At 40.3% G+C, this 24,992-nt stretch overlaps 1 protein-coding gene across 2 annotated transcripts; it reads right to left on the bottom strand.

Annotated features, from left to right (window-relative positions):
- Positions 1-551: 551 nt before the first annotated feature.
- LOC121393590 lies at positions 552-23,317 on the bottom strand. Of its 2 annotated transcripts, none has more exons than XM_041562425.1 (2): positions 22,012-23,317; positions 552-1,469 (listed from the first exon to the last, which is right to left on the bottom strand). In XM_041562425.1, exons 1-2 carry the CDS (start codon positions 22,651-22,653, stop codon positions 1,422-1,424), a joined length of 690 nt encoding a protein of 229 aa, XP_041418359.1. In that variant the 5' UTR covers positions 22,654-23,317; the 3' UTR covers positions 552-1,421. The 2 variants fall into 2 exon arrangements, with proteins under 2 accessions (XP_041418359.1, XP_041418358.1); XM_041562424.1 differs by lacking the exon at positions 552-1,469 and adding an exon at positions 15,098-15,640.
- Between the last annotated feature and the right edge of the window lie 1,675 nt (positions 23,318-24,992).

Below are 24,992 nucleotides of genomic sequence, written 5' to 3'. Positions count from 1 at the left end.
TTAGGGTTGAAAAAAGATAGGGTTGGAAAGATTGAGGGCTGCTGTGATTTCTCGGGGTTGTGGCCGTACAGGGTTATAGGGATGGGCGAAGATTTTGGTACTTTGGTACCAAAGGTGGGGGCGAGTGTGAGGAGGGATTGGTGTTGGGGTTAGTGTTAGGACTTAGGGTTGGAAAAAGATAGGGTAAGGGTTAGGGTTGGAAAAAGCCAGGGTTAGGGTTGGAAAAAGATAGGGTTAGGGTTGAAAAAAGATAGGGTTAGGGTTGGAAAAAGATAGGGTTAGGGTTGAAAAAAGATAGGGTTAGGGTTGGAAAAGACAGGGTTAGGGTTGAAAAAAGATAGGGTTAGGGTTGGAAAAAGATAGGGTTAGGGTTGGAAAAAGATAGGGTTAGGGTTGAAAAAAGATAGGGTTAGGGTTGAAAAAAGATAGGGTTAGGGTTGGAAAAGACAGGGTTAGGGTTGGAAAAAGATAGGGTTAGGGTTGGAAAAAGATAGGGTTAGGGTTGAAAAAAGATAGGGTTAGGGTTGGAAAAAGATAGGGTTAGGGTTGAAAAAAGATAGGGTTGGAAAGATTGAGGGCTGCTGTGATTTCTCGGGGTTGTGGCCGTACAGGGTTATAGGGATGGGCGAAGATTTTGGTACTTTGGTACCAAAGGTGGGGGCGAGTGTGAGGAGGGATTGGTGTTGGGGTTAGTGTTAGGACTTAGGGTTGGAAAAAGATAGGGTAAGGGTTAGGGTTGGAAAAAGCCAGGGTTAGGGTTGGAAAAAGATAGGGTTAGGGTTGGAAAAAGATAGGGTAAGGGTCAGAGTTAGAAAAAGATAGGGTAAGTGTTGGAAAAAGATACTGTTAGGATTGGAAAATGATAGGGTAAGTGTTGGGAAATTATAGGGCAAAGGTTGAAAAAGAGATAAGTTTGGGAAGATTGAGGGTTGCTTGAAAAAGATAGGGTAAGGGTTGGAGAAAGATAGGGTAAGGGCTTTACAGAGTTATAGGGCAGGGTAAAGGTTTCACACTTCTGTTGGGAGATGAATATAGGAAAGGTGAGAGAAAGGGTGTTTTCATTTGTTCCCTAACAATTGTGGACATAAGTCCTATTTTAAAAATAATTTAGAAGCTCTTTGCACCCTTTGCATGTGCTGAGGCACCCTTTGAGGTAAAGAGCTAGCTTTTACCACACTACTCCATACTTGGACATTGAGGGCTAGATCCTTTCTGTACAGAGCGGAGTTACTCCTCAACTTACATGCTCCAAGCGACCAGGCTCTACTGTCTGTCCTCCGTAAAGGGGTCATGCCTTCTTCCCCACATTACAGTCGAGCCGGAGCTAGCAGACGGGACAGTAGCGAAAAGCTTATCTCCTGTCTTGTTGGTAAACATTCAATGTGTGCATTTTGTAGTGCAGGGGTTCCAACTTACCTTACTCACCTCATGAAGAGTTCAGGTTTAGATATCCATGATCCATCCCACTGCTTAAAACAAAGTTCATAACATTTGTGCTTTGTCAGATTAGTAACAATAGTGAAATATTTCTGTCCACTCAAGAATTTGTGTGCTGAAACATTTTAATGGTATCTGTCAAAATGCCATGTATCATGAAATTTGATATGATTTTAAAAATATTCCCAAAACAGGTGCAGAAGCTTTCAGAAAAATATAATTTAATATGTATGCATTCTACCAGTCAGTATTTGTCTAATTTGTGTAGATTACAAGAAAATTCTTACTAAGCACACAATTGCTGTATTATTGTTTACATTGGCATAAAATAGAGCTAGAAGGCTACTAACAAATTGTTGTTGTTTAGTGTTAGAACACATTTGCATCAAATGCAAAATCAAATTGAGCAGGGTTCTCATGACATCTTCTATCCATTATGGGCTATATATCCTAAATAAAATGGGCTATATATCCTAAATAAAATTAAATATGAGAACTGCTCTGCAACACTTGTAGAAAGTATTTAAAACAATAAGTAGGGATAAGACATGTCATAGCATATATTTTACCCACATAATAAAATGGCACTTAGAACAATATATTAAAGGCAGTTAGTTTTACTTCACCCAGTAGAGTTCAAGTGGGGGAGTGGGGGAGAGACACACTGTAGTATGCATTATACTCCCATAATAAAGGGGGTACTCTGTTCAATAAAAACGATTATGGGGGGATGTAATATTGGTCGCTAATGCATTTGCAGTTCATTTACAATGTGAATAAATGTTTGCCAAGTGACCAATTTTTCCTTGGAGAACACTTTTCCCCTCTCACTACAATGGGATAGCAATTGTGAATTATATAGTTTATGATAGTGTGAAGTGTATCTAAATAAATTGCTTAAATAAAAATGTATTGTTTGTTCCAAAGGTTTATGCCACCTTCAAGTAGGCGTAAAAGATTCACAATGCTCAATTAGCATTCACAATGCAGTTGAATCATATTGAAAATTATTCCACTGTGACCTGCAAGTTTGAATTCACAAATTTTAGCTTGTTGAGAATTTTATTATATTTCCGCCCTAGTAATTCTTGACCCAAGTAGGGGGTGAGACACGATGTAGCATGCATAAAATACCAATAATAAGAGGGTGTCTAGTACAATAGTAGACACTTTTATGGTACTTCGACAGTACCGTACAAGTGGGGGTAAGACACACTATAGCATGCTCCAAGCAACCAGGTTCTACTGTCTCTCCTCCATAAGGGTAGTGGCACATGGGTAAATTTGTTGCCCATGATTTTTTAGATGCAACTGTGGGTGACAACTCTCCAGAGTATGCCTCTTCATTGCCATTAATTGAAATAGCTGGCAGTATGCCCAACTTATCGCAAAATTATCCAAAGTTTCCTCCAGAGGCAACTTTGGGTAATTTCAAAATAAGTTGGACATACCGCCAGTGATTTCCGTTACTGGCAATGAAGAGGCATTTTTAAGAGATTTATTACCCGTAACCGCACATAAAAATCATGGGTGACAAATCTTAACACGTGTCACTAACCTAAAGTGGGCATTGCAGTCGAGCCAGTGGTAGCAGACAGAGAGTAGGGTAGGTTCAGCTTCAGAACATAGCCCCTGTCAGAAGAAACAGTTTTGTTATTTACCTTTATTATTTTAAATGTATAGTTTTGAAGCTATATAAACTGTGGATTTCTGCTACTAAAAACCTATTTCCTATTCTCTCTGCTGCCTCTCTGTCTTGTATTGCCAACACCGGAAGTACATTCTGCCATATAGGAAGCCGACAGTGAACTGGTCACTGCACATGCCTCCCCTCTTTCTGTTTTGATTGTATTTCACTGATCCTATTGGCTAAATCTTGCCAGCCAATCCCATCAAAGACGTGCAAAAGAAACAGAAGATGCATGTGCAGAGCCAGTTCAGTGTGAATTTGTTTGCCAAGCCCCGGGCAGGGAAATCCCCTACAGAGAGAGTTGAGAACACAGAAGAGAGAGCTTTAGCAAGGCTAACTTCAAAATATAACATTTATAAAAATGATCTGCAAAAATGTTTTTTTTTTTTAAATCACAAGGGCTATTCAAATGTAGAATATTATTTGAGGTGAAAATCACCAGTATCTCCTGTCTTGCTGCTAAACATTCAATTTGTGCATTTTGTTGTACAGGGGTTCCAACTTACCTAACTCACCTCATGCAGAGAACAGGTTTAGATATCCATGATCTATTCCACTGCTTTAAACAAACTTAGTAGCAAAGCAATAATAGCAACAATAGCTCAATGCATAATAATAGTGTATTATTGTTTACACAGACTCAAGGGTTACTAAAAAAATTACTTTTTGTGGCTTAATATGGGAACGCATTACATCTTGATTACATCTTGTATCCATTATGGGTATTAAATCATAAATAAACTGGAATAAGAAAACTAGTGAGCCACACTTTAGTATAAAAGTGTTAATAATAATAAAAGGCACACTATAGCATGTATTATACACCCATAACATGGTGGTGCTTAGTATAATAAAGGCAGTTAGTATTACTTGAGCCAGTACAGTACAAGTGGGTGTGAGACACACTGTAGCATGCAAAATACACACAAAATATAGGGGTGCTTAGTATAATAAAGGCTGTTAGTACTACTTGAGACATTTTAGTAGAAGTAGAGGTGAGACACACTGTATTATGCATTATAGACATAGAAAATGAACTTTGGTGTTTAGTACAAAAACATAAATAAGAAATAAAGCAGTGAGTATTATCTGTCCTGCTGGAGTATGTATTATACACCACTAGTTTCTAATACTAATGCACACAGGGACACACATTGCACAGGAAGAAGGCGGGCATGATTTTATTTTTAAGCAATATAAATGAACCTGGGATATATTTCTCAGCATGCTGGCGATCAACTTGAGTACATGAGCCAAAGCATAGTGATAAATGGTACTAATTAAAATATACTTACCAGAATGCTAAACAAGACAGATGACAATAGGAAGTGCTAGTAAGATTGAGCAAGGCATCCTAGCAAACACCAGTAAGCAATGGTAAAATGTGGTACAATTTGAACTTCACTTCCCAGCATACTCTAACATTCCATACTGGAAGAAATAATACAAGTTGGAAGAAATAATACAAGTTGGCCTAAGTTTCCCAGCAAATGTCAAAACACAAAGTATGCTAGAAAATGATGGTAGAAATTGAACTACAATTCCCAGCATGCTCTATAAACAGTACATAACTGGAGGAGCTAATAAAAGTAGGTTATGCTTCCCAGCAAGCCACATGAACCAAATGATCATGGGATATTAGTGTACACATCAGACTACAATTCCCAGCTTGCTCTAAAAACAGTATATAACTGGAGGAGCTAATAAAAGTTGCCTATGCTTCCCAGCAAGCGCCCTACACCAAATGATCATGAGATATTATTGTACACAGACTACAATTCCCAGCATGCTCTATAATCAGTACATAACTGAAGGAGCTAATAAAAGTATGTTATGTTTCCCAGCAAGCCCCATAAACCAAATGATCATTGGATATTAGTGTACACATCAGACTACAATTCCCAGCATGCTCTATAAACAGTACATAACTGGAGGAGCTAATAAAAGTAGGTTATGCTTCACAGCAAGCTTCATAGACCAAAATGATCATGGGATATTAGTGTACACATTAGACTACACAGACTACAATTCCCAGCATGCTCTAAAAACAGTATATAACTGGAGGAGCTAATAAAAGTTACCTATGCTTCCCAGCAAGTGCCCTACACCAAATGATCATGAGATATTAGTGTACACAGACTACAATTCCCAGCATGCTCTATAATCAGTACATAACTGGAGGAGCTAATAAAAGTATGTTATGTTTCCCAGCAAGCCCCATAAACCAAATGATCATTGGATATTAGTGTACACATCAGACTACAATTCCCAGCATGCTCTATAAACAGTACATAACTGGAGGAGCTAATAAAAGAAGGTTATGCTTCCCAGCAAGCCACATAAAACAAATGATCATGGGATATTAGTGTACACATCAGACTACAATTCCCAGCATGCTCTATAAACAGTACATAACTGGAGGAGCTAATAAAAGTAGGTTATGCTCCACAGCAAGCCTCATAAACCAAATGATCATTGGATATTAGTGTACACATCAGACTACAATTCCCAGCATGCTCTATGAACAGTACATAACTGGAGGAGCTAATAACAGTAGGTTATGCTTCCAGCAAGCCCCATAAACCAAATGATCATGCGATATTAATGTACACATCAGACTACAATTCCCAGCATGCTCTATAAACAGTACATAACTGGAGGAGCTAATAAAAGTTGCCTATGCTTCCCAGCAAGCCCCATAAACCAAATGATCATGGGATATTAGTGTACACATCAGACTACAATTCCCAGCATACTCTAGAAACAGTACATAACTGGAGGAGCTAATAAAAGTAGGTTATGCTTCACAGCAAGCCTCATAGACCAAATGATCATGGGATATTAGTGTACACATTAGACTACACAGACTACAATTCCCAGCTTGCTCTAAAAACAGTATATAACTGGAGGAGCTAATAAAAGTTGCCTATGCTTCTCAGCAAGCGCCCTACACCAAATGATCATGAGATATTAGTGTACACAGACTACAATTCCCAGCATGCTCTATAATCAGTACATAACTGAAGGAGCTAATAAAAGTATGTTATGTTTCCCAGCAAGCCCCATAAACCAAATGATCATTGGATATTAGTGTACACATCAGACTACAATTCCCAGCATGCTCTATAAACAGTACATAACTGGAGGAGCTAATAAAAGTAGGTTATGCTTCCCAGCAAGCCACATAAAACAAATGATCATGGGATATTAGTGTACACATCAGACTACAATTCCCAGCATGCTCTATAAACAGTACATAACTGGAGGAGCTAATAAAAGTAGGTTATGCTTCCCAGCAAGCCCCATAAACAAAATGATCATGAGATATGAGTGTACACATGAGACTACAATTCCCAGCATGCTCTATAAACAGTACATAACTGGAACAGCTAATAAAAGTAGGTTATGCTTCCCAGCAAGCCCCATACACCAAATGATCATGAGATATTAGTGTACACATCAGACTACATTTCCCAGCATGCTCTATAAACAGTACATAACTGGAGGAGCTAATAAAAGTATGTTATGCTTCCCAGCAAGCCACATAAAGCAAATGATCATGGGATATTAGTGTACACATCAGACTACAATTCCCAGCATGCTCTATAAACAGTACATAACTGAAGGAGCTAATAAAAGTAGGTTATGCTTCCCAGCAAGCCTCATAAACCAAATGATCATTGGATATTAGTGTACACATCAGACTACAATTCCCAGCATGCTCTATAAACAGTACATAACTGGAGGAGCTAATAAAAGTTGCCTATGCTTCCCAGCAAGCCACATAAACCAAATGATCATGGGATATTAGTGTACACGTCAGACTACAATTCCCAACATGCTCTAGAAACAGTACATAACTGGAGGAGCTAAGAAAAGTACGTTATACTTCCCAGCAAGCCACATCAACCAAATGATCATGGGATTTTAGTGAACACATCAGACTACAATTCCCAGCATGCTCTATAAACAGTACATAACTGGAGGAGCTAATAAAAGTTGCCTATGCTTTCCAGCAAGCCCCATAAACCAAATGCTCATCGGATATTAGTGTATACATCAGACTACAATTCCCAGCATGCTCTATAAACAGTACATAACTGGAGGAGCTAATAAAAGTAGGTTATGCTTCCCAGCAAGCCCCATAAACGAAATGATCATGAGATGTGAGTGTACACATGAGACTACAATTCCCAGCATGCTCTATAAACAGTACATAACTGGAAGAGCTAATAAAAGTAGGTTATGCTTCCAAGCAAGCCCCATACACCAAATGATCATGAGATATTAGTGTACACATCAGACTACATTTCCCAGCATGCTCTATAAACAGTACATAACTGGAGGAGCTAATAAAAGTAGGCTATGCTTCCCAGCAAGCCCCATAAACCAAATGATCATGAGATATTAGTGTACACATCAGACTACAATTCCCAGCATGCTCTATAAACAGTACATAACTGGAGGAGCTAATAAAAGTAGGTTATGCTTCCCAGCAAGCCCCATAAACCAAATCATTATGGGATATTAGTGTACACATCAGACTACAATTCCCAGCATGCTCTATAAACACTACATAACTAGAGGAGCTAATAAAAGTAGGTTATACTTCCCAGAAGCCACATAAACCAAATGATCATGGGATTTTAGTGAACACATCAGACTACAATGCCCAGCATGCTCTATAAACAGTACATAACTAGAGGAGCTAATAAAAGTTGCCTATGCTTCCCAGCAAGCCCCATAAACCAAATGATCATCGGATATAAGTGTACACATCAGACTACAATTCCCAGCATGCTCTATAAACAGTACATAACTGGAGGAGCTAATAAAAGTAGGTTATGCTTCCCAGCAAGCCCCATAAACGAAATGATCATGAGATATGAGTGTACACATCAGACTACAATTCCCAGCATGCTCTATAAACAGTACATAACTGGAAGAGCTAATAAAAGTAGGTTATGCTTCCCAGCAAGCCCCATACACCAAATGATCATGAGATATTAGTGTACACATCAGACTACAATTCCCAGCATGCTCTTTAAGCAGTACATAACTGGAGGAGCTAATAAAAGTTGCCTATGCTTCCCAGCAAGCCCCATAAACCAAATGATTATGGGATATTAGTGTACACATCAGACTACAATTCCCAGCATGCTCTATACACAGTACATAACTGGAGGAGCTAATAAAAGTAGGTTATGCTTCCCAGCAAGTCCCATAAACCAAATGATCATTGGATATAAACCAAATGATCATGGGATTTTAGTGTACACATCAGACTACAATTCCCAGCATGCTCTATAAAAAGTACATAACTGAAGGAGCTAATAAAAGTAGGTTATGCTTCCCAGCAAGCCCCATAAACCAAATGATCATGGGATATTAGTATACACATCAGACTACAATTCCCAGCATGCTCTATAAACAGTACATAACTGGAGGAGCTAAGAAAAGTAGGTTATGCTTCCCAGCAAGGCCCATAAACCAAATGATCATTGGATATAAACCAAATGATCATGGGATATTAGTGTACACATCAGACTACAATTCCCAGCATGCTCTATAAACAGTACATAACTGAAGGAGCTAATAAAAGTAGGTTATGCTTCCTAGCAAGCCCCATAAACCAAATGATCATGAGATATTAGTGTACACATCAGCCTACAATTCCCAGCATGCTCTATAAACAGTACATAACTGGAGGAGCTAATAAAAGTTGCCTATGCTTCCCAGCAAGCCCCATAAACCAAATGATTATGGAATATAAGTGTACACATCAGACTACAATTCCCAGCATGCTCTATAAACAGTACATAACTGGAGGAGCTAATAAAAGTAGGTTATGCTTCCCAGCAAGTCCCATAAACCAAATGATTATGGGATATTAGTGTACACATCAGACTACAATTCTCAGCATGCTCTAAAAACAGTACATAACTGGAGGAGCTAATAAAAGTAGGTTATGCTTCCCAGAAAGCCTCATAAACCAAATGATCATGGGATATTAGTATACACATCAGACTACAATTCCCAGCATGCTCTATAAACAGTACATAACTGGAGGAGCTAAGAAAAGTAGGTTATGCTTCCCAGCAAGGCCCATAAACCAAATGATCATTGCATATAAACCAAATGATCATGGGATATTAGTGTACACATCAGACTACAATTCCCAGCATGCTCTATAAACAGTACATAACTGAAGGTGCTAATAAAAGTAGGTTATGCTTCCCAGCAAGCCCCATAAACCAAATGATCATTGGATATAAACCAAATGATCATGGGATTTTAGTGTACACATCAGACTACAATTCCCAGCATGCTCTATAAACAGTACATAACTGAAGGAGCTAATAAAAGTAGGTTATGCTTCCCAGCAAGCCCCATAAACCAAATGATCATGGGATATTATTATACACATCAGACTACAATTCCCAGCATGCTCTATAAACAGTACATAACTGGAGGAGCTAAGAAAAGTAGGTTATGCTTCCCAGCAAGGCCCATAAACCAAATGATCATTGCATATAAACCAAATGATCATGGGATATTAGTGTAACACATCAGACTAAAATTCCCAGCATGCTCTATAAACAGTACATAACTGAAGGAGCTAATAAAAGTAGGTTATGCTTCCCAGCAAGCCCCATAAACCAAATGATCATGGGATATTAGTATACACATCAGACTACAATTCCCAGCATGCTCTATAAACAGTACACAAATGGAGGAGCTAATAAAAGTTGCCTATGCTTCCCAGCAAGCCCCATAAACCAAATGATTATGGGATATTAGTGTACACATCAGACTACAATTCCCAGCATGCTCTATAACAGTACATAACTAGAGGAGCTAAGAAAAGTAGGTTATGCTTCCCAGCAAGCCCCATAAACCAAATGATCATGGGATATTAGTGTACACATCAGACTACAATTCCCAGCATGCTCTATAAACAGCACACAACTGGAGGAGCTAATAAAAGTAGCTTATGCTTCCCAGCAAGCACCACAAACCAAATGATTATGGGATATTAGTGTACACATCAGACTACAATTCCCAGCATGCTCTATAAACAGTACATAACTAGAGGAGCTAATAAAAGTAGGTTATGCTTCCCAGCAAGCCCCATAAACCAAATGATCATGGGATATTAGTATACACATCAGACTACAATTCCCAGCATGCTCTATAAACAGTACATAACTGGAGGAGCTAAGAAAAGTAGGTTATGCTTCCCAGCAAGGCCCATAAACCAAATGATCATTGGATATAAACCAAATGATCATGGGATATTAGTGTACACATCAGACTACAATTCCCAGCATGCTCTATAAACAGTACATAACTGAAGGAGCTAATAAAAGTAGGTTATGCTTCCTAGCAAGCCCCATAAACCAAATGATCATGAGATATTAGTGTACACATCAGCCTACAATTCCCAGCATGCTCTATAAACAGTACATAACTGGAGGAGCTAATAAAAGTTGCCTATGCTTCCCAGCAAGCCCCATAAACCAAATGATTATGGAATATAAGTGTACACATCAGACTACAATTCCCAGCATGCTCTATAAACAGTACATAACTGGAGGAGCTAATAAAAGTAGGTTATGCTTCCCAGCAAGTCCCATAAACCAAATGATTATGGGATATTAGTGTACACATCAGACTACAATTCTCAGCATGCTCTAAAAACAGTACATAACTGGAGGAGCTAATAAAAGTAGGTTATGCTTCCCAGAAAGCCTCATAAACCAAATGATCATGGGATATTAGTATACACATCAGACTACAATTCCCAGCATGCTCTATAAACAGTACATAACTGGAGGAGCTAAGAAAAGTAGGTTATGCTTCCCAGCAAGGCCCATAAACCAAATGATCATTGCATATAAACCAAATGATCATGGGATATTAGTGTACACATCAGACTACAATTCCCAGCATGCTCTATAAACAGTACATAACTGAAGGTGCTAATAAAAGTAGGTTATGCTTCCCAGCAAGCCCCATAAACCAAATGATCATTGGATATAAACCAAATGATCATGGGATTTTAGTGTACACATCAGACTACAATTCCCAGCATGCTCTATAAACAGTACATAACTGAAGGAGCTAATAAAAGTAGGTTATGCTTCCCAGCAAGCCCCATAAACCAAATGATCATGGGATATTATTATACACATCAGACTACAATTCCCAGCATGCTCTATAAACAGTACATAACTGGAGGAGCTAAGAAAAGTAGGTTATGCTTCCCAGCAAGGCCCATAAACCAAATGATCATTGCATATAAACCAAATGATCATGGGATATTAGTGTAACACATCAGACTAAAATTCCCAGCATGCTCTATAAACAGTACATAACTGAAGGAGCTAATAAAAGTAGGTTATGCTTCCCAGCAAGCCCCATAAACCAAATGATCATGGGATATTAGTATACACATCAGACTACAATTCCCAGCATGCTCTATAAACAGTACACAAATGGAGGAGCTAATAAAAGTTGCCTATGCTTCGCAGCAAGCCCCATAAACCAAATGATTATGGGATATTAGTGTACACATCAGACTACAATTCCCAGCATGCTCTATAAACAGTACATAACTAGAGGAGCTAAGAAAAGTAGGTTATGCTTACCAGCAAGCCCCATAAACCAAATGATCATGGGATATTAGTGTACACATCAGACTACAATTCCCAGCATGCTCTATAAACAGCACACAACTGGAGGAGCTAATAAAAGTTGCCTATGCTTCCCAGCAAGCACCACAAACCAAATGATTATGGGATATTAGTGTACACATCAGACTACAATTCCCAGCATGCTCTATAAACAGTACATAACTAGAGGAGCTAAGAAAAGTAGGTTATGCTTCCCAGCAAGCCCCATAAACCAAATGATCATTGCATATAAACCAAATGATCATGGGATATTAGTGTAACACATCAGACTAAAATTCCCAGCATGCTCTATAAACAGTACATAACTGAAGGAGCTAATAAAAGTAGGTTATGCTTCCCAGCAAGCCCCATAAACCAAATGATCATGGGATATTAGTATACACATCAGACTACAATTCCCAGCATGCTCTATAAACAGTACACAAATGGAGGAGCTAATAAAAGTTGCCTATGCTTCCCAGCAAGCCCCATAAACCAAATGATTATGGGATATTAGTGTACACATCAGACTACAATTCCCAGCATGCTCTATACACAGTACATAACTGGAGGAGCTAATAAAAGTAGGTTATGCTTCCCAGCAAGTCCCATAAACCAAATGATCATTGGATATAAACCAAATGATCATGGGATTTTAGTGTACACATCAGACTACAATTCCCAGCATGCTCTATAAAAAGTACATAACTGAAGGAGCTAATAAAAGTAGGTTATGCTTCCCAGCAAGCCCCATAAACCAAATGATCATGGGATATTAGTATACACATCAGACTACAATTCCCAGCATGCTCTATAAACAGTACATAACTGGAGGAACTAAGAAAAGTAGGTTATGCTTCCCAGCAAGGCCCATAAACCAAATGATCATTGGATATAAACCAAATGATCATGGGATATTAGTGTACACATCAGACTACAATTCCCAGCATGCTCTATAAACAGTACATAACTGAAGGAGCTAATAAAAGTAGGTTATGCTTCCTAGCAAGCCCCATAAACCAAATGATCATGAGATATTAGTGTACACATCAGCCTACAATTCCCAGCATGCTCTATAAACAGTACATAACTGGAGGAGCTAATAAAAGTTGCCTATGCTTCCCAGCAATCCCCATAAACCAAATGATTATGGAATATAAGTGTACACATCAGACTACAATTCCCAGCATGCTCTATAAACAGTACATAACTGGAGGAGCTAATAAAAGTAGGTTATGCTTCCCAGCAAGTCCCATAAACCAAATGATTATAGGATATTAGTGTACACATCAGACTACAATTCTCAGCATGCTCTAAAAACAGTACATAACTGGAGGAGCTAATAAAAGTAGGTTATGCTTCCCAGAAAGCCTCATAAACCAAATGATCATGGGATATTAGTATACACATCAGACTACAATTCCCAGCATGCTCTATAAACAGTACATAACTGGAGGAGCTAAGAAAAGTAGGTTATGCTTCCCAGCAAGGCCCATAAACCAAATGATCATTGCATATAAACCAAATGATCATGGGATATTAGTGTACACATCAGACTACAATTCCCAGCATGCTCTATAAACAGTACATAACTGAAGGTGCTAATAAAAGTAGGTTATGCTTCCCAGCAAGCCCCATAAACCAAATGATCATTGGATATAAACCAAATGATCATGGGATTTTAGTGTACACATCAGACTACAATTCCCAGCATGCTCTATAAACAGTACATAACTGAAGGAGCTAATAAAAGTAGGTTATGCTTCCCAGCAAGCCCCATAAACCAAATGATCATGGGATATTATTATACACATCAGACTACAATTCCCAGCATGCTCTATAAACAGTACATAACTGGAGGAGCTAAGAAAAGTAGGTTATGCTTCCCAGCAAGGCCCATAAACCAAATGATCATTGCATATAAACCAAATGATCATGGGATATTAGTGTAACACATCAGACTAAAATTCCCAGCATGCTCTATAAACAGTACATAACTGAAGGAGCTAATAAAAGTAGGTTATGCTTCCCAGCAAGCCCCATAAACCAAATGATCATGGGATATTAGTATACACATCAGACTACAATTCCCAGCATGCTCTATAAACAGTACACAAATGGAGGAGCTAATAAAAGTTGCCTATGCTTCCCAGCAAGCCCCATAAACCAAATGATTATGGGATATTAGTGTACACATCAGACTACAATTCCCAGCATGCTCTATAAACAGTACATAACTAGAGGAGCTAAGAAAAGTAGGTTATGCTTCCCAGCAAGCCCCATAAACCAAATGATCATGGGATATTAGTGTACACATCAGACTACAATTCCCAGCATGCTCTATAAACAGCACACAACTGGAGGAGCTAATAAAAGTTGCCTATGCTTCCCAGCAAGCACCACAAACCAAATGATTATGGGATATTAGTGTACACATCAGACTACAATTCCCAGCATGCTCTATAAACAGTACATAACTAGAGGAGCTAAGAAAAGTAGGTTATGCTTCCCAGCAAGCCCCATAAACCAAATGATCATTGCATATAAACCAAATGATCATGGGATATTAGTGTAACACATCAGACTAAAATTCCCAGCATGCTCTATAAACAGTACATAACTGAAGGAGCTAATAAAAGTAGGTTATGCTTCCCAGCAAGCCCCATAAACCAAATGATCATGGGATATTAGTATACACATCAGACTACAATTCCCAGCATGCTCTATAAACAGTACACAAATGGAGGAGCTAATAAAAGTTGCCTATGCTTCCCAGCAAGCCCCATAAACCAAATGATTATGGGATATTAGTGTACACATCAGACTACAATTCCCAGCATGCTCTATAAACAGTACATAACTAGAGGAGCTAAGAAAAGTAGGTTATGCTTCCCAGCAAGCCCCATAAACCAAATGATCATGGGATATTAGTATACACATCAGACTACAATTCCCAGCATGCTCTATAAACAGCACACAACTGGAGGAGCTAATAAAAGTTGCCTATGCTTCCCAGCAAGCACCACAAACCAAATGATTATGGGATATTAGTGTACACATCAGACTACAATTCCCAGCATGCTCTATAAACAGTACATAACTAGAGGAGCTAAGAAAAGTAGGTTATGCTTCCCAGCAAGCCCCATAAACCAAATGATCATGGGATATTAGTGTACACATCAGACTACAATTCCCAGCATGCTCTATAAACAGTACATAACTGGAGGAGCTAATAAAAGTAGGTTATGCTTCCCAGCAAGCCCCATAAACTAAATGATCATGGGATATTAGTGTACACATCAGACTACAATTCCCAGCATGCTCTATAAACAGTACATAGCTGGAGGAGTTAATAAAAGTAGGTTATACTTCCCAGCAAGCCCCATAAACCAAATTATCTTGGGATATTAGTGTACACATCAGACTACAATTCCCAGCATGCTCTATAAACAGTACATAACTGGAGGAGCTAATAAAAGTTGCCTATGCTTCCCAGAAAGCTACAGAAACCAGGGAGTGCAGGGAGTTGCAAGGGGAATGCAGCTGTTGTGGAACAAATATAACAGGAAATGCTGGATCAAGTTGAACTGCATTACCCAACATGCTCTTCTATTCAATGGATAAGTTGTAGTACTAGTACAAGTTGGGCTATAACTGGTAGAAAAGGGAAAGTTCTAATACAGACTGGGCTATATGTGGCTGGGAAGTAGCTGCATGCACAGAATACACACCGACAAGTGACAGGCAGCTTCTCAAAGAGTTTAATCTGTGTTCTCACCATTAGCTTGCAATAGATCATAAACATTCCATTCATTCTTCTGCTCAGTCTTCTGTTCCTCTGCAGGAGAGGAAGAGATTCCACAGTTTATATTTCCTGCCTTGCTCACATTGGTTGGTGAATACACATGACACAGGGAAAGGCACTGATTGGAGGAGGTGTGGTTAGTGAGCTAAAGCCTGCCCTGCCTCCCTTACAGCTTACTGGCTCTGTTAATGGCACACAGAAATGATGTCAGCTGGAAACAGCTGATTAGTGTGCTGCAAAGTGGGCAGGGAGGCTGAGCTTGGTGGCTTCAGCCTATCACTTGAATATAACCTTCATATTCAGATATATTACTCATCCTTCCTCAAAACATGTAATGATGCAGAAAGAAAAACGTTTTGAAAGCATTTTACCTCCTTGAACTCTGATTATAACAGAGCTGTTCAGTGTCTAGGCTGAAATCAAGAGTGGGAGTGTCTGTTCATTATCTCACAGGAAGTGGTCACAGCACTGACTGACAGGCTGAACTCCTGAGCTGTAGCAGTCAAACTCCTTCCCTCTCACCCTCTGCCCTGCGTGTTTCCAGCCTGCACATAACTGTCTTATGCTGCTGCCTCATCATTCGCTTGTATCAATATACCTTAAATGCTCAACATAAAGCAATATATGTGAAGGTTAATACAAACTGTAATGGTAATCTAATAGTAATATTTTCTTGTATTTAAAGTACTACAGTATGCTCCTGTGTTCCATAGTAAATAGGCATCAAACACTAATGTACCTGCCCAACTGGACATGATCTATAGTCCATAATATATTGTTATACACTGTGCAACTCCCTGCCTCTATTACATTATAACACTTATACAAACAGTGTCCATTAGTATTTACTGCTATGATATTGCAGAACAGCAGCTGTAGGCTTTTTTTCCTTCATATTGATATATGATCAGGTGCAGGGAGTTGCAAGGGAGTAAATGCAGCTGTTCTGGAACAATTTATGATCAGGTGCAGGGAGTTGCAAGGGGAAATGCAGCTGTTGAGCAAAAGTTTATGATCAGGTGCAGGGAGTTGCAAGGTAAAATGCTGCTGTTGTGGAACAATTTATGATCAGCGCCGGGAGTTGTAAGGGGAAATGCAGCTGTTCTGGAACAATTTATCATGAGGTGCAGGGTGTTGCAAGGTAAAATGCAACTGTTCTGGAACAATTTATAATCAGGTGCAGGGAGTTAAAATGCAGCTGTTGGACTGCATTTCCCAACATGCTGTGCTAATCAATGGATAAGCTGTAGTACTGGTACAAGTTGGGCTATAGCTGGTAGAAAATGGCAAGTGCTACTACAGACTGGGCTATATGTGGCTGGGACATAGCTGTACTGTACATGCACAGGCAGCATTTAGACAAATGACAGGCAGCATCTCTCAGAGTTAATCTGTGTTCTCACCATTAGCTTGCAGCTGCCAAGAGATCATAAACATTTCATTCATTCTTCTGCTCAGTCCTCTGTTCCTCTGCAGGAGAAGAGGAGATTCTCCAGTTTCTATTTCCTGCCTTGCTTACATTGGCTGGTGATTTCAAATAATGGAGGGAATGGCACTGTATGGAGGAGGTGTGGTTAGTGAGCTAAAGCCTGCCCCACCTCCCTTACAGCTTACTGGCTCTGTTAATGGCACACAGAAATGATGTCAGTTGGAATCAGCTCATTGGTGTGCTGCAAAGTGGGCAGGGAGGCTGAGCTTGGTGGCTTCAGACTGTCACTTAAACTGAGATGTTGTAAGGGCAGCAGTTTTTCCAAGCATGGCTATTTATCAACAGAAGCAATGTTAGTGATCTAGAGCTACATGATACTAAAAAGTGAGCTGTTACATGGGTACATAAGCCACGTTATATTGACAAATGGTGTTACAAAATGAGACTACATTTCCCAGCAGGCTCTATAAATAATTACACAACTGGAAGAACTTATACAACTTGGGTTATGTTTCCCAGCTAACTCAATAAAGCAAAGGATAATGGAACCGGTGGTACACATCACACTACATTTCCCAGTATGCTCAATAAATCATTACATAACTGTAGGAACTAATGAAAGTTGGCTGTTTTTCCTAGCAAACTTGATCAACAGAAGGATAATGGGAAATGGCTGTATCTCTACTGAACATTGTCTGGCTTTATTTACCCATAGCCTGTTATCAGCTCTGGGTAGAGATTCCCCTGGCATTTCAAGTACACAGAAGCCCATGCAGCCCCCTACAAGCCTGATAAATACAGACTGTCTATGCCTTTTTACAATGGCCACCCTGGGATTTTCCAGAATCTACAGACTGCCAGACAAGGCCTATACATTGTTCATTCTCTGCTTCATATACAGTATATTCACTCTATTCGCTGTCTGTGTCTGTGTCAGACTGAGCTCTGCTTATTGTACCCTATTCATAATTATTTACTACACATTCTGTGCTCTCTATGTCCAATTTATTCTCTGTTCATTCTGTTCTTAATTTCTGTATTTTTCTGGCTCAATGTTTTAGTCGTGTAACACTGTTTTTTTTTACTGTCATTTTTTATTGTTATTACTATGTGTTTTTTAGAATATGGCTTTTGTGCACACTGACATTCCCCACATACTCCACAAATACTGAACTTTATGGTAATTAACAGCAACCACCCTGGCATTTCCCGTAATGTACTGATTGCAAGTCGTGGCCTGTTCACTATTTGCTCTTTGAGTCCTACACCCATTCAGGCCCAGACTGGCAATCTGAGGGTTCTGGCAAATGCCAAAGGGTCTGCTGTAAGATGCCATAGACACTATTTATTGGGCTGGTGGGGGGCTGTTTGGTTCTCTGTGCAGTTTAAATGCCAGGGCTTGTTTTGACTCACAGTCCAGACCTGTACCCATTTGTTTCTCTGTTCTGTGTACTTGCTTAGCTCTGCCTGGCTATTGTACACATACACTGTTGCTCACTATTGCAATTGTGTTTGTATATTTCTGGCTTTTCCATTCCATACCTGTCATTTATGATACCTTCTGTGTTCTGCATACCCAACTTTCTTTCTGTTTTGTGTCATGCTGCACCCTGTCTAGATTTTTTACTGTTTATACATTCAATTCACAATATTCTCTCTGTTCTATGTATTCCCATTCCAATCGATGTACCATACACTGTGCAGAGGTAGACACCGAATTCAGAAAGCTGTGTCTCTGTCTACTTTTATTAACTCATACCTGGTCTTTCACTATCAATCCAAAACGGAAAACACAGTAGGCCCTGACATTTGAACTACACAGAATCCCAAACAGTCCCCCATAGACCTAATAAAATAGTGAATGTCTGACTTCCAACAACCACCCTGGCAATTTATAGAATATACAGACTGTCCATGCAGGCCTAGTAGCTATTCATTCTTTGTTTCAAGTAAATATATTAACTATGTTCTTTCTTTGTCTATGAAATTAAGCCCTGTTTGGTTACTGTACCGTATTTACTGTTATGTGCTCTACATTAAGTTTTTTCTATAGCAAAATTATTATTCTGTCTCTCTCAAGCAAGTGATCTATAGAACATGGTCACACTGTCAAACAGTGCAAAAAAATTGTGACTCTTTAGGCAATTAACAACAACCATGCGGGATTTGCCATAATTGTCCTGGCCTGTTCAATTTTTATAAATGATGGGAAAAATAAGGTCTCCTATGTGGGCTTGTATCTGGTATAGAATTCTGCCTTTGTTTTTTTTTTTTTGTATGGAATATTGCTTTGGTGTACACAGAGGCCCAATCAGTCCCAGGAAGGATCTATAATTTGTGACTATCTATGTCTTCTCACAGCAACCACCCTGCCATTTTCTATAATATACAGCCTGCCAGTTCAGACTTCTTCACTGTTCATTTTCTCTTTTATATACAGTGCATGGACTACATTCTCTGTTTGATCCCTGTCCAGTTATTGTGCCCCATTCACTACTATTTACTATACATTCTGTGTTCTCTACATCCATTTTTTGCTCTGTTTTTTTTGTCTGTACTAGGCCCTATCCTCTGTTTTTTTTATTACAGATAAAGTGTAAATCATTTAAAATGAATTCACATGAATGAGCTGGTATCTGGTATGGAATATGGCCTTTGTGTATTTTGCAGTTTTCTGGGTAAATCAGTTTAAGGATACAAGAACTGTATCTGTGTTTTTAAACTCTTTTCAACACATTTTTCAGACAGAGTCACTGAATACCAGGCAGCTGTTCTGCAAGTGACAATTTTAAAGGTTATTGCTAGGGCAAGGGAACATAAACCACTCTTGTATCAAGATAGACCATTCAGCAGATGTCTTCTCCTTGTTCCACTGACTCATGAATCTACAGATTTAATCTGCAGCTTCTGTTCTAAAAGAGGAGCCCATTAGATGGTTTATGGCATATTATAGTGTATATGTCTCTTACATATAGCACTTAAGCTCCTTGTCCTATGTATATTTATTATGTGATTTGTCTCCCCCATGTATACTTTTATATATTGTACTTTTATGCCATGTACAGTGCTGTGGCTCCTTAACAAATAAAGTGCTTTACAAATAAAGTTATATATACGTGGGGTTTATTTTTGCAGGTGTGACCCTATCTTTGCTTAAACAGACTTTCCCAAGCTAGTGGTCAGTACAAAATGGCTCACACTGGACTCTCTCACCCAGATGGGCCTTTTCTAAGTGGAAAATGATTTATTGTCCCAGACAACCCACAGGTTATGCTCAATTGAACAATTGAGGTATGACAGATCAGATGTCAGGTACAATAACAGCAGAGCACATTCCTGTGACACTACACACTACACTACATGACACTTCAACTACACAGAGGCCCAATAAAAAGGGACTCTTTATGGCAATTAACAGCAACTACAGAATGTAAGGCCTGTTTACTTTTTATTCTCTTATTCATAAACCCACATTTTTTTGTGCCTCTCCTTAGGTCTGTCTTTGCTGTTGTACCCCATACACTGTTGTCCACTACTCAGTTTTTCTTCATATATTGAATTTAGGCCCACTTATGTGTCTAAACTAGGCCTGTCTGGCTATTCTGCTTGTGACAAACTGGGGGGTAGTTCCATCCACCAGGTGTACTAAGTGGGAAAAAATAAAAAGAAGACTATAAAAATTACTAATACTCCCAGGCTAATCCAAAGAGGCCTACTCTAGCTTCACCTCTGCAACAGGCACAACTCAAAACCAGCCTGAATGCACCCAGGTCCTCTGACCCCACGGATAGTGCTTCACTGGATCTCCTTGAGTTGCCCCAAAACTTTAGAAAGCGCCACAGCGCTTGGGTAGCATGTGACCACCTGGTGATTAATATGCCCACTCACCTACACCCCAAATCCTACCTGTCTGGGCCCACTGAGCACCTATAAACCTGTAGGTCTCAGAGGTACCAGACAGCCTAGGGCCCCACTACAAATTAACAATGTAAGCAAAGTTACTAGTTTTTTCAGTGCCCACACAAGGGCCAGGGACTCCTTCTCTATAGTGGAATAAGCAACCTCTCTGTCCAGCAACTTTCGGCTTAAGTAAACTATGGGGTGCTCATCACCTTTATCATCCACTTGACTGAGCACTGCCCCAATGCCATAAGTGGATGCATCTGTTTAAACCACAAAACACTTATTATAATCGGGAGCAGCCAGAATGGATGCCTTGATGAGGGCATCCTTTAGCAACTGGAATGCCTCCTCACAAGCTGGTGACCAGGAAATGGTGTGGGAGCCTTATCTTAGTCAAGTCATTAAGGGGCTTTGCTACTGTAATGGGGTACAAATTTCCTATAGTATCCTGCTGTCCCTAGGAATGCCAGCACCTGTTTCTTTGTCCTGGGGGTGGGTCACTGGCTGATTGCTTCCACCTTTGCTGGCTCTGGGTATAAGTGTCCACCTCCCACCCTGTGCTGTATCTACTGAACCTCTGCCATACCCATTTGACACTTGCTAGGTTTAATAGCCAGTCCGGATTCCCTGATTCTAACAAGTACTGCTGAATCTACTATCTCATCAATCTCCTTGTCAATCCTGCCATGGATGTCAGGTGAAATTCGGTAGGCCAATTTCTTGGTGGGTGACTGATTCCCAGTTTCTACCTATGATTTGATAAAAGGGTCACTTCAGGTCTATTCGTGAACAGCACCCCATGGTCTTGTAATACAGTAGTAAGCTGCTCCCTCTGGACAACACTGAGCTGATCTCCTGTTAGCACCTGCTCTACAGATCTGTCTGAACCAGTCTCCCCTAGTGAGTCAGGTCGGGCTTTTGCTTCCTGTTCCTCAGTACACTGGGCCTCCTGAAAATCCCTCCTATCCCTAGTAACCTATTCAAGGGCAAGGGGATAAGATAGGGGTTCATCAGAAAGGGCAGGGATCCTGTCTAATTCTGTCAGAGTCAAGTCTGGCTCCACATTGCTTACCATTCCTAGTGCCTCTGGATTGCTAGCAGCTGGGCTTTCATCCAGGTCACCCCTCCCTCTGGCTACAAATGCAGAATCCTTGGTCTCATAATCTAAATGTTGTGCATTTGCAGCTCTGTCAGGTGTGAGTCTGGCTTTCCTCTGACTACTGATCATCTGGACATCTACTGACACAGTCTTGTCTCTCTGTGTTGCTCTGGTCTGACTGTGGGTCACCGGTGTGACATATCCACTGATCATCTGTCCCAGGTCATTGCCTAGCAGAACATCAGCCGGGAGTCCATCCATCACTCCCACCTCTCGAAATCCATGATCTTCACCCCAATCCAGCATTACTCTTGCCATGGGGACAGTAACTTTGGCACCACCAGCTACAATAATGTCAATTTGCTGGCCAGTAAGAATCTGTTCTGGTGGTACAAGGTGTGGCTGTACTAAAGTGGTGGTGGCCCCAGTATCCAGGAAACCTTCGGCAGGTGTAGATCCTACCATAACAGGATGGAGATGGTTTTGTCTGTTGTCATAGGCAGCCTGCCAAGCTACAGCAACTGAATCCTCTTCCCTTGGCTCTACTTCAACAGGTAATATTGGAGCCACAAAGGTCTCAACATTGGGATCACTGGCAGTTTGAACTGACAGCATATCTTGCTACTGCCTCCTCTGGGGGGGTCAGTATAAATGCAGGCAATTGGGCGCCCTCCAGCTGGTTTGTCCTTTGGAGGAAAAGGGAAGAAGTTGTTCCAGGACAACAAGGTCAAAACAGGCCTCAAAGGTACGAACACCACATCCTTCCATCCACCTTGCAGCCTGGTTGCGCAGTCTGTGATAAAGTCCTGCAATGGTCTCCTCTGGCTTCCTGTGGATGCTGTGAAAGTTAACCATGTAGGTATCTGGGGTTACAGCATAGCGTCTGAGAAGAGCATCCTTGATTCTGTCATAATCCCTTAAATCATCTATTGGGACTTCACTATAGGCCTCCAGGGCCTTTCCGGTGAGTCGGCCAGCCAAATAAATTGCCCAGTCACTCCTTGAGACTCCATTAACCACACAGGCCCTTTCAAATGACTCAAAGAATGTGATTATATCATCACTAGTCTCTGGCATCTTTGGGAAGAAATCTGCTAGCACTGTGAGAGGGGCAGGAACAGTGAAAATAGAGTTGCTTGGGTTGGACCCCTTGGTTTGCCTATCATCAGCTTGGCTTAGTTTTAGGTAACAGTCCAGAAGTTCTGCTCTGATTGCATTTATGCCCATAATACTTTTAGCAATACGCAGTCTGCGATCTTCTGCTGTGTCAAATCCACTGCTAGCATGCCTAGGGCTGATTTCTGTATTTGTCATTGGGGCTGTTTCCATCTGATCCTGAGTTGGATTAACATCCTCCTCCACAAATGGCTCTCTCTCAAGTTCTGCATCAAATGTGCAGAGTAGAAGGAACATATCTTGACGGCTAGCCTCTGGTGCCACAGCAATGCATCTCTCCTGGCACAATGCTAGCAGCTCCTCCCTGTTCATTCTCCGGTAGTTGATAGGCATTCTGCTACTAAACTCCTAACTCTAAGCCAATATAACAAATAACAGGGAGGGACCTGCAACTGTATATATATATATATGTATATATGCAATATGTGCTGTACTCTTCTGCCTTGAGATCCAGTTAACAATACTAGATCCACTCAGTGTAAAGAAACCCAAAAGTTATCCAAACACTGAGGCTGATGAATCCCACCGTTAACTGTCACCAGTCTGTGACAAAACTGGGGGTTAATTCCATCCACCAGGTGTACTAAGTGGGCAAGAGTAAAAAGAAAACTATAAAAATACTAATACTCCCAGGCTAATCCAAAGAGGCCTACTCTAGCTTCACCTCTGCAATAGGCACAACTCAAAACCAGCCTGAATGCACCCAGGTCCTCTGACCCCACGGATGGTGCTTCACTGGATCTCCCTGAGTTGCCCCAAAACTTTAGAAAGTGCCACAGCGCTTGGGTAACATGTGACCACCTGGTGATTAATATGCCCACTCACCTACACCCCAAATCCTATCTGTCTGGGCCCACTGAGCTCCTATAAACCTGTAGGTCTCAGAGGTACCAGACAGCCCAGGGCCCCACTACAAATTAACAATATAAGCAAAGTTACTCTGCAAACCCCAAAAAGGATAAAAATGTAGGTACTTTTCATCAGCCAAGCCAGTTGAGTCATTAATTGGAATTTAATAGGAGAAGTTCACAGCACACAATATTTACAAATAGCAATGTATATAATACACGTACAGCACAGTAAAGAAAAGGTGAAAATGTTCAAAAATATGACCACTTACGTCCCTATTATAAGAAACTGTAAATGGCCTCAGAGGAAGAAGAGGTTTAGCTTAATCCTGGTTTCGGAGATCCAGGGAGTCTTTGCACAACTTGTTGACTGGGTTGCTTCCTCTGCATAGACTAACTTGGGCGAGGCTGTGCAAGGGTTTTCCCAAAAGCAGGGGCACATTCCTAAGGATAATTGACAAGTCCCAGAGCCACTCAGATGGGGCTACACTAGGCTATCAGGACCATTTGGCCCATCAGCCAATCACCTTCACTGCCTGAAGTTGAGCCAAAACCCACATGGTCCTCAGAAAACAGGAAAAATGGCTCCCTGTGGATATACATAAAAATCCTATGTGGGGGAATGGGACACAGGGAGAGACAGGGGTCTGCTTGCAGCAAAGGACCATAAAACAGCAGGAGGTTATAAACATGCACAGACCCTGCAATGTCTAACCCCCCTTAAAACACATACAAAAGAAATATAAATTGTCACACTGCTCCATACCCATTATTTGTTTTATATCCTGTGTTCTGTATACCCAATTCATTATTTGTGTCCTACTAAACCCTGTCAAGTTATTGTGCACCATGTACATGCAATTTAAAATATTTTCTATAGTATATATTCCCATTTCAGTCTATTCAGACATATACACTCAAGGTAAGCAA

Source organism: Xenopus laevis, chromosome 5L (assembly GCF_017654675.1).
Source record: "Xenopus laevis strain J_2021 chromosome 5L, Xenopus_laevis_v10.1, whole genome shotgun sequence".
Classification (NCBI taxonomy): domain Eukaryota; kingdom Metazoa; phylum Chordata; class Amphibia; order Anura; family Pipidae; genus Xenopus; species Xenopus laevis.
The sequence above is the reverse complement of the archived record's forward strand: the minus strand, read 5'-3'. Positions and strand labels throughout refer to the sequence as shown.

What these genes read in the sequence shown, in the direction of transcription:
- LOC121393590 (XM_041562424.1), bottom strand. Translation starts at nt 22,653, where the DNA reads ATGCTGTCAGTTCAAACTGCCAGTGATCCCAATGTTGAGACCTTTGTG. An exon ending in ATCCAGAGGCACTAGGAATG is followed by an intron (nt 15,641 to 22,011) that starts GTAAGCAATGTG and finishes CCTCTCCTGCAG; the next exon opens with AGGAACAGAAGACTGAGCAG.